The sequence below is a fragment of the Carettochelys insculpta genome, chromosome 1 (assembly GCF_033958435.1).
Source record: "Carettochelys insculpta isolate YL-2023 chromosome 1, ASM3395843v1, whole genome shotgun sequence".
Taxonomy (NCBI): domain Eukaryota; kingdom Metazoa; phylum Chordata; order Testudines; family Carettochelyidae; genus Carettochelys; species Carettochelys insculpta.
In genome coordinates this window covers 351759156-351769737 of record NC_134137.1, presented here as the reverse complement: position 1 = coordinate 351769737, position 10582 = coordinate 351759156, and the positions used below count along the sequence as shown (strand labels likewise).

The 10582-nt window shown below is 50.6% G+C and overlaps 1 protein-coding gene and 1 pseudogene across 1 annotated transcript; one reads left to right on the top strand and one right to left on the bottom strand.

Annotated features, from left to right (window-relative positions):
* Window positions 1-619: 619 nt before the first annotated feature.
* LOC142019579 (laminin subunit beta-4-like) overlaps window positions 620-10582 on the bottom strand; it is a 31460-nt pseudogene continuing 21497 nt past the window's right edge.
* LOC142004969 (uncharacterized) lies at window positions 4553-5786 on the top strand. The gene is made up of 2 exons (XM_074982646.1): window positions 4553-4954; window positions 5058-5786. The coding sequence occupies exons 1-2, from the start codon at window positions 4553-4555 to the stop codon at window positions 5520-5522; spliced, it is 867 nt and encodes a 288-aa protein (XP_074838747.1). The 3' UTR covers window positions 5523-5786.

Here is a 10582-nt window from a genome sequence, read left to right as displayed (position 1 = left end):
AAGAGACCGTGGTTAGCAGCGGCGGTGAGGATCTATGGGCAGTGCTCGAGTCTGCAGCTTCTCTGGTGGCTCGTCTGTCCAATATTGGATTTGCACGGTTGATTGTAATAACCACATGTCAGTCTATTTTCGAATTCTTGAGTCTGAGAGTTTTACCTTCTAAGACAAAAAAGCAGTCCAGTAGCACTTTAAAGACTAACAGAATAATGTATTAGGTGGTGAGCTTTCATGGGATAGACCCACTTCTTCAAGCCATAGCCATACCAGAGTTATGGCTATGGTCTGAAGAAGTGGGTCTGTCCCACAAAAGCTCACCACCTAATACATAATTTTGTTAGTCTTTAAAGTGCTACTGGACTGCTTTTTTGTTTTGATAGTGTATAGACTAACACGGCTATCTCTCCGTTCCTTCCAAGATGATGTGCTTTTGCGTGGCTTGCACATGTACTGTCGAAGGATGATGTGCCCTGTCGTAGAGATTGTCACCAGTTATTTTGACGTGATGGTGTAGATTGCCAAGATTTTGGATCAGTGTTGACTTTTTTCATGGTGTTTTTGTATGTATCCATGAATCTTAGCTTTGGTCTTCCTCTTTTTCTCAACCCACATGACAGTTCACTGAAGAGGATTTCTTTTGGAAGACGTTCGTTACCCATTCTTCTCACATGACCAACCTCTTCCAGAAATGTCTCAGCTAGATGCAGAGCCTACAGAGGAGGAACTTTCTCAAGCTCTTGATGCTCTCTCCAATGGAAAAGCACCAGGAAATGACAGAATCCCAGCTGAAGTCCTGAAGGCAAACAAGGCTGTGCTCTTCCCCTTCCTCTGCGACTTACTCCTAAAGTGTTAGAGAGCAGAAGATGTCCCACATAACATGAGGGATGTAAACATCATCAGTCTGTATAAAAACAAAGGCAACAAGGGTGACTGCAACAACTACAGAGGCATCTTGTTACTGAGCATCACAGGTAAATCATCTGCCCGTGTCATTCTCAAACGCCTGCAAAAACTCGCAGGTTGAGTCTATCCAGAAACACAGTGTGGCTTCAGGGCTGGCAGGTCAACCATGGACATGATTTTCTCACTTCGGCAACTACAGGAAAAATGCAGAGAACAAGGAAAGTCATTATTCATAGGATTTGTGGACTTAACAAAGGAGTTTGACACAGTTAGTAGATCAGGAATATACAGAGTATTAACCAAGATTGGCTGCCCACCGACCCTACTCAAACATGGGAGAATGGCAGAGGAAAAGATGCATTTCCTTCAACCATGTTTCTCCTTCCCCTCATTTCCTCAGCTTCCTCACAAGCCTGCATAATTTATTACCACACACAAGAAAGGGCCACTGCAAGGACTCTTACAGGTGTTAGTGGGGGTTCATTGGAAGGCTTGATGGTGGGCTGATGGGTTCAAGAGGGTACAAATCTCCCAGGGAATAGCCTTGCAGTCTGCGTGTCCTTTGAGCCTGTTACATATGTCACTGGCTGAGCTATATTCAGATTCTCCCCTTTTACTTAAGAGGAGCCAGTGGGCTTACTGCTGGGAGAACAAGTAAGAGTCAGCATGAAAAACAGCCCCAGCTAATGTCTTCAAGTATTTTATTAACGGTTTATTTCCTAGATCCATGGAAATTAAACTGAACTAAAAACCAACAGAGAATCAGATGATTCTATGTATCTAAGTACTGTATACAGCACTGGCCCGGCAGAACACAGCCATTCTATTCTGTAAAGTTCAGAAAATGGTAAAAACAGAGGCTTGAGCCAATTTCCCCTGACCTTTAAGAAAGGATGTTCCTAACTTTTGCATGTAGCATGCTTGTTTTCTTGCTTAATAATGTAATTTTTGATGGCTATTACTTGATCCTCTAGTTGCTTCAGTTGCTCAGCTTTATCTTGTTTAGTCTGATTCAGATCTTGGAGTTTCTTTGCCAGATCTGAAAGAAGAAAGTAACATTTACTGATGCATTTGTTGGTGGGTAAACTTCACAGATAAAACATTCTCTTCAAATGTTTTTAGAGGCAACACACATTTCTCCAAGGGAATCTTTCACATTGCAATGGAATGAATGGTTTTGTCTGTGGACAGAAAAAAAGAAATACAACAGCCTTCAAAATATTTATTTTTCCAAGTGTGCTTTCACCGTTGGTCTTCATGAGCTTGACAGTGGTAATCTTGTCTTGGTCAGCTGGTTGCAATGTAATGACTAAAAGGAGCAGAGTGTTCCACTGTGTAAATAAAGACTCACAGACCATCATCAAAGATCTCATCTGATCCTACTCAGTTTTATGGGAATTTTAGGTGGGTCAGTCCACTGGCTTCTATTCAGTTACCTCAGATTTACTCCAGAGTCATTCAGAGGTTCCAAGTCTTTGTCATGAAAACATAGCAATGACTGAATCAAAGCTGCATTTTTTCATCAAGTGTATCCCTAAGATCCCCGTCATTCTAGTTTCAAGGCCTTAGGATTGGAGAATGCTCAGAGACGACTTTTTTTCCTTTAGTGTCTTTTCTACAGGTTTATTCCCTCTTGTGCTCCCCTTCCTGTCCCCCATTAGCAGCCAAAAGAATTTACCCCCAGGAAGGCATTTGCTATTTCGTTATTTTTATAGCTGGAGGTTGGGAAGAGCAAGCCTAGTGCTGAAATCAGCAGCATCCCAGCTCCCACTGAAATCAGCAGCATCCCAGCCGCTTGTCCCAGCCACTCAGTATTTGCATTCAGTTGTGCTTTAGAGATGTACCCAAACTCCAATCAGGACACAAAGGGCCTGATTGTACAAGATGCTCAATATTCTCACTTCCCATTGGCTCCTGTGGTACTCCTTCTACTCTACCTATCCCCACCCATCCAAAATTCTCACCATTTGAATAGTTTTTCCCCATTCCCCAGGCAAAGTTGTTGATTCCATAAAAACCAAAAAGTGCTCAGCACTGGGTAGAATCATGCTGGAGGTCACAGTGTTGCGACCAGTGTGTTTTTAAACCAATTCATTTCAATCATGGCACAACCCTGTGTGGACACTCTTCACCTGATTTGAGCTTGGCTTATAGCAGTTCAGCTTATGTTAGAAAGTGCACAGGCACAAGGTAAACTAAGATAACCAGTTTGAAACTGTTCGCACTAGTTTAACTCAGCTGGTTTTTAAACTGATTGTAGGTAAACCAGTGCACTCTGTTTGTGTAGACAAGGCCTTCAGGTTATATATCTGTCATTCAGCATTTTCATGTATATTTCACTGCTGGGCATGGAAATGAAAGGCGGACACCTGTTAGTCTTTTGATTTTTTCCTATGGTGTCTTCAGCCAGTTTCTCTACTGCTTCTTTAAGCTGCTTCAGTTTTTATAGTGTTTCCCTGGGAAGTCCTTTTATTTTTACTTTTTCTTGCAGAGTGGTATATTTTCTCTTAAGGTTGACAAATTCCTGCAACAGACAAACAAACAGTTTCTTTTGTGTAACATTGTGCTCTGTAACTTATTTGACCTATGAGGAAAGCAGATATTTTTCTACCCCATTTATCACTCTTCTCTGAAGCTGTGTCTAAATTGCCAAGAATGATTGACAAAAGATACGGAAATTGCACACTGCATTTTCCTATCTCTTGCCAATTGTTCCACAGGGAGAGGCTTTCCTGACATTTGGACCATCCACAGGGCCAAATGTTAGGAAACCCCCCTCTGCCGAGACATCCCTTCTTCCTCGTGGAATAAGGAAGGCAGGGATGTTGGCAGAATGCTCCTGACGAAGCAGACATCTGCCGAGAGTCCGCTGCTCTCTTGGCAGACGCCTGCAGTTTAGACATAGCCTGAACAATACATTATGGGTATGTCTACACTAGCTCCCTACTTCAAAGGGAGCATGGTAAGCAGGGTGTTGGGAGATTATTAATGAACTGCTGCACTGCATATGCAGCACTTTATGAAGGTAATTCTCCCCCGCAGCAACTTCGAAGTGTTAAACTCTGCCATGCCAGCTTGCGCATAGCCGCGGCTAACCCGCCGATATTTCAAAGTGCCTTTGAAGTTGCTGCGGGGGAGAATTACCTTAATAAAGTGCTGCATATGCAGCGCGGCACTTCATTAATAGTCTCCTGCCAGCCTACTTGCCATGCTCCCTTCGAAGTAGGGAGCTAGTTTAGACACACCCTGGCTACGTCTACATGTGCACGCTACATTGAAATCGCCTATTTCGATGAATAACGTCTACACATCCTCCAGGGCTGGCAACGTCGATGTTCAACGTTGACGTTGGGCAGCACCACATCGAAGTAGGCGCTGCGAGGGAACGTCTACATGCCAAAGTAGCACACATCGAAATAAGGGTGCCAGGAACAGCTGCAGACAGGGTCACAGGGCAGACTAGTGCTTCCGGGGCAACAGCAAGCCGCTCCCTTAAAGGGCCCCTCCCAGACACACACAGCCTGCACAGCACGCGGTCTGCAGAGTCATAGGCACGCACACCTTGAGCGACGCAGGCATGGACCCCCAGCAGCAGCAGCCAGAGGTCCACCCAGCCGCCCCTGTAGGAGCAGTGCTCGCCCTGCTCGATGCCATGCAGGAGGCAGCTGAGCACCTCCTTGCCACAGAGGAGGAGCTGCTCGCAGGGGAGAAGGACGCAACCCCCAACCCTGCAGCACCCCGCCCCCCCAGCCTCATACGCCGCCGGCTGTGGAGCTACCCCACCAGCACCAACTGGTGGGAGCGGCTGGTGCTCGGAGAGTGGGATGACGACTGCTGGCTCCAGAACTTGTGCATGAGCTGGCAGAGATTTCTGGAGCTATGCCAGTGGCTCACCCCTGCACTGAGGCACCAGGACACCTTCATGCGGCGTACCCTCACTGTGGAGAAACGGGTCGGCACCGCTACCTGGAAGCTGGCCAGTCCAGACAGCTACCGATCCGTGGGGCAGCAGTTTGGCGTCGGCAAGGCCACCGTCGGGGCTGTCGTCATGGAGGTAAGAGGACCCACAGGGGGAGGGGGAGGCAGCCCTGGCAGGGGAGGGCCACACACACCCTGCACACCCCTCATTGGTGCTCTCCCATGTGTTTCCCCTGCAGGTCGTCCACGCCATCAATGCCATGCTCCTCCACAGGCTCGTGAGGCTTCGGGACCCGGATGCCGCCATCGCGGGCTTTGCCACCCTGGGCTTCCTCAGTTGCTTCGGGGCTCTGGATGGGACCCACATCCCAATCCGCGCCCCAGAGCACAGTGGAGGACGCTACTTAAACAGGAAGGGCTACCACTCAGTGGTCCTCCAGGCCTTGGTGAACTGCGGGGCCGTTTCCTGGACATTTATGTGGGCTGGGCTGGCAGCACCCACGACGCCCGGGTATTCTGGAACTCGGGCCTGTGCCGCAGGCTGGAGGCGGGGACCTGCATCCCCCAGTGGGAGATCCCTGTGGGGGACACCACCATGCCCCTCTGCATCATCGCAGATGCGGAATACCCCCTCCGGCCCTGGCTCATGCACCCTTACATGGGCCATCTGTCAGCCAGCCAGGAGCGCTTCAACCTGCGTGTGAGCCATGCGCGCCAGGTGGTAGAGCGCACATTTGGGCGCCTCAAAGGGTGCTGCAGGTGTCTCCTCACCCGCCTTGATGCGGGCCCCACCAACATCCCCCAGATTGTGGGTGCATGCAGCGCCCTCCACAACCTGGTGGAGAGCAAGGGGGAGGCCTTCTTTCAGGGCTGGGCTGTGGAGGCCGGCAGGGCCGATGTGCAGCCACCCGCTGCCCCCAGTCGCCAGGTGGACCCCCGAAGGGACCCGGGTCCGGTAGGCCCTGTGGGCCCAGTTTGACGAGGCCGCGGGGTGACCGCTGGCAGACCCCCCACTGCACCCCCGCATCCTCCACAACGCTCCCTGCCCCTACGCCCACACCACAGAGCACCCAAGAGCACACCCCCCCGACTTTTCTCGTAAATAAAAGCACACATTTGTTCGTCAAATCAAATATCTGTTGAACTCTTATTATTATTATCATGATTAACTATTTACAGGCAAAATCAAAATTATATATATGTATTATAAATAAGATAAGATGAAAGGGGAAGACAAGGAAGGGGAGAACTATGTACATGGGGGGGCAAATATCAGCATAGCAACAGGGGTCTAATATAAAAGTGTCGTCAGAGTTGCCACCAGCGTGGTGCTCTGCTCTCTCCAATGTATCACTCGGCTGCATGCGTGGGTTCCCTCTGTGTGCTGCCCAGCTCTGCAGATAGCTGACACAGCAGACTCGAAGAGAGCCCCCAATGACCACAGAGTCTAGTAAGGTGCGAAGGCACGTCAGCCAGGTTTATTGCCGTATTGGATACAGTAGTAGTTCCCTGTAGATTTCTTAGTCTAAGTCAGGGCATACTACAAATATGCACCCACGGTCAATGGACTCGGCTCAGTCAGTGGCGGGACTTTCCACTGCCCCCTCGGCCGGACCCAGACCACATCCCAAGATTACATTCTTATACACAGGTACAAACAATTTACACATCACTCCTGACGTATTGAGGTACAACCCTTCTACGTAACCAGGTGCCGCCTCTCACCTTGTGCATGGTGGTTTGAACAAAACAACTCTGTCCATCATAGTACCCATCTGCCCCTGTCATTGGGATGGGTTGGCCTGTTCTTCCTTATCTGTGGAATGTTCCAGGGTCGGGTGTTCTGGTACCATGTTCCTATTTCAACATGCTAAGTAGATAGGTTTCTGCAACATCAACCCTCTTCTTGCCAACTTCTGTGAGCAATGCATTCCTTTTGCTTACAGCTGCACTTTGCTTTCTGTTAGCAAAGTTTTGACCATTACTTTGGTTCAGGCCTAAGGCCTCATACTAGGCCTGTACTTACTACAAAAACTATTTACAAAATAACATTAAACTGGGGGGGAAATATATACAAAGGGGGGGACCCACGTCCTGGGCCCCACACCCCCTAATGTCCAGCGCTGGGGGTGGGCGGCCACGACCCATGCCTCAGCCTCAGCCCTGGCCGGGGCTGGCTGGGGGCTGGGCAGAACGGTAGATATGGCCGGTGGGTGTCAGCTGGCCCCAGGTCCCCCTCGGTGGAAGGGCCCTCGGTGGCGGTGCGACGGCGGCCGGCGCAGCGGGTGGAGCAGTGGGTGGAGCAGGCAGGGCGGGCGCAGCGGCGGCTGGCGTGGCATGGGGGGCCAGGTAGTCAGCGATATGGTCGAAGGTCCGCATGAAGGCCCCCCATGCCTCCTGGCACCAGGCCAGCACCCGCTCCTGCAGCTGGAGGCGCCGCTCCTCCACCCGCAGCTGCTGCTCGGCAACCTCCAGCTGCCGACGATGGATGGCCAGCAGCTGGGGGTCCGTCGCTGTCAGGTGGTGGTGCTGGGTCCGCCGTCTTCCCCACCGTGGGGCTGGTCGGTCCTCCGCCGAGGGGCTGGCCTGGAGTGATGGCCCCGGTGGGCTGTCTGGGACCACTGACACCTCGCCGGCGCTCTCTGGTCCTTCCGATGGTGCAGCTGTGGAACACAGGGGGGGAAAGAAGAGTGGAGACAGCCATTAGTGTGGGCCCCGAGCCGTGGCCCTTGTCCCCCCACCCCTTTGCTACTGGTTCCCCATCCCCGTCCCCGGGAGATGCTGCTGCTGCTGCTGATGGGTGTCCCACCCCCTCCCCCCGGGGGACCCTAGAGGTTCCTCTCCCCCCAGCCCCAGGGATGGGGCATGGCACTGTCATGCTGGGGGGCAGGGGCTGATGCACTCTTCTGAGGGACATGCCACTGCTGTCCTTGGGGCCATGGTCATCTGGGCATGTGGAGGGCCCTGGTCATATCTATTACCCCCACCCCTCAACCCCAGGGGTGTGCACCAGGGGGGTACATACCTGATGGTCCACTCCCACGGTCGGGGGACACCCGGTGGGCGGACGCCTGGCTGGAGCTCCATGATGGGATGGCGATCCGCAGGCCGGCGTCGCTGGAGGAGGACTCCCCCTCCTCCTCCTCCACCTCCGGTGCCCTGGGGGTGGGCTCCAGGGGGGGGCCCCGGGGTGCGGGGCTTGCCTCCAGGGCGGACTCCGCTTCCAGGGCCTGCGGGGGCTCGTCGGCTGAGGTATCAAGCGTGGCCAGAGGGGAGGAGGTGTGCCGGGGGCCCAGGATGTCCCTGAGCTCCCTGTAAAAGGGGCAAGTGACGGGAGCAGCCCCAGATCGGCCGGCCGCATCCCGGGCCCAGGTGTAACCCTGCCGCAGCTCCTTCACTTTACTCCGGACATGATCCGGAGTGTGGGCAGGGTGACCCCTGGCGGCCAGGCCCTCGGCCAGCCGAGCGAATGCATCCGCATTCCGCCTCTTGCTCCCCATTACCTGGAGCACCTCCTCCTCACTCCAGAGCCCCAGCAGGTCCCGAAGCTCGGCCTCCATCCAGGAGGGGCCCCGCTGCCACTTCCCCACCTGGCTGCTGGGCTGGGAGCCCTGGATCCCCTTGGGGGGGGTCTCCTGGGGGCATTTGGGGGGCTCGCATGCGGCCATCACAGCTGGGGGGGTGTCTGGGGCAGCTGAGGGACGAGCAGGCTGGCCGCGTGTCTGGGCTGCCGCCTGCACGTTCTCTCAGCTTCCTGCATAGGAAGGCAGGGGGCGGGGAGCTTTAAGGGGCCGCTGCACGCGGCCACCATCGAGCTCAGGGGCTGGGCAGAGTGTCTCTCAACCCCTCAGCTGATGGCCGCCATGGAGGACCCCGCTATTTCGATGTTGCAGGACGCGCAACGACTACACGTTCCCTACTTCGACGTTGAACGTCGAAGTAGGGCACTATTCCCATCCCCTCATGGGGTTAGTGACTTCGACGTCTTGCTGCCTAACGTCGATGTTAACTTCGAAATAGCGCCCAACACGTGTAGCCGTGACAGGCACTATTTCGAAGTTGGCGCCGCTACATCGAAGTAGCCGGCACGTGTAGACGCGGCCCCTGTGTCTTTTATTCTTTTTCGTCTAAAACTCACCCAGGATTAACATACATTGAATGAAGCCCTGAAATTGTAAAATCCACAAGAAATCACAATAAGAACAATCTTGCCTGTTCAACTATCCAAAATAAAGAGGTGCATGGTGCTGGATAATAAATATAAACTAAGCAAGATTTTAAAAGGCTCTCTTATTCCTGGTTTATTGCCCTTTTTGGTTTTGTGTTTGTTTCCATTTTAAGACACAAGGTTCAATTCAGCTTTAATGAACTAAGCACAGCATAATTCTTACAAATTTGGTCTAATAATATTGACTTTCTGACTCCCTCCCCACCTGGTTCCAGTTACTTTGAAGGCTGCAATTTTATTTCTGCTGGATTTCTTCTAGTGTGGAGGCTCATTCAACACATGCTTTGGCTTTTGATCTGTAGCTCTTTATTATTCATGCAGAGAATGCTGGAAATTTTCTATCTAGCTTAGCAAGTACTTGAGAATTTGAGCTATACTGAGCATCAAGAGGAATAAACAAAACAGTTTTCTCTGCAGAGAAGTGTGTTAAATACAAGGGACAAGAGTGCAATACCTTCACTCACTCATTAGTGGTACCTTGACCCATGATGCAATGTCCTGTTCGGTGGGAGTAAGGATATCACAGTCTGGCCCAAGATTTGTTTTTGTTTAAATTGATGTAAGTAAACAGGGCTTGTTTGCTGGATAAGGTACAATAGGAAGGGAATACTGAATCTGTGCAACTCTAAACTTGATGGCATAATGGAATGCTTAAATCTTGAAAGGTGTATGCTTGCATCTTTACACTATACGTCTCATTCAAAAATAATGCGAACCATTTGAGAAAGACAGTGATTTTCTTTCTTGACTACAAGACAGAAATACATTCCATTATCTATGTCCATAGCTTCACTTTGTGCCTGTTCAGCCTCTGCTTTCGCAGTTGCAGCCTAGTTCCTGTTCATCAGCATTTCCCTCTGCAGCATGGCAATTTCATCTTCCAGCTCAGACTGTTCTTTTGAAAAGCCCTTTAGTTCCTCACTTGTCTTACTCACTTTATTCTCAGCCTATAGGAGAACAACCAGAAGGCCACGCTCCCTTTACGCAACGTGTAACTAACCTGCAAAACTCACCACAGAAAGCAAACAAATTGACAAACATCCTGTGAAGTGGAACTGGTGACACATCTGGGTGAAAATCTGTTCTCATTTACATTAATGAAACTGTACAGTATTTTTGATATTTTTGTGTCACAATCTAGGTTTTAGAAACGGCTATAATTTAAGTGACTAGAAAAATAATAAAATCCCACAATAAATGGATAATAAACTAAAATCATTGGCTACCTTATATGTAAACATACCCATGAGATTTTTGTCTTAATTTCTTGTCTCTCTCCATTTAATCTTATGAAGGTGTCTTTGGTTTCTCTGTTAGTGCCTTCTGCTTCCTTCAGGTCATTTATCATTTTATCGAGTGGTGCCAGGGCCTTTGCTGCTTCCCTAAAATAAAAGTACAGAGCTGTATAATATTGTAATGTGTAAACCCAGTAAAAGGCATATCCTCAAGTCCCTTTATGCCTCCAGCCCCAGAAGTGCATTACTAGTCCCCCTGGTTCCTCGAGCTCAGCATTCACCATCTCTTCCAAAAATCTAG

What these genes read in the sequence shown, in the direction of transcription:
- LOC142004969 (XM_074982646.1), top strand. Translation starts at nt 4,553, where the DNA reads ATGCAGGAGGCAGCTGAGCACCTCCTTGCCACAGAGGAGGAGCTGCTC. An exon ending in TCGGGGCTGTCGTCATGGAG is followed by an intron (nt 4,955 to 5,057) that starts GTAAGAGGACCC and finishes TTTCCCCTGCAG; the next exon opens with GTCGTCCACGCCATCAATGC.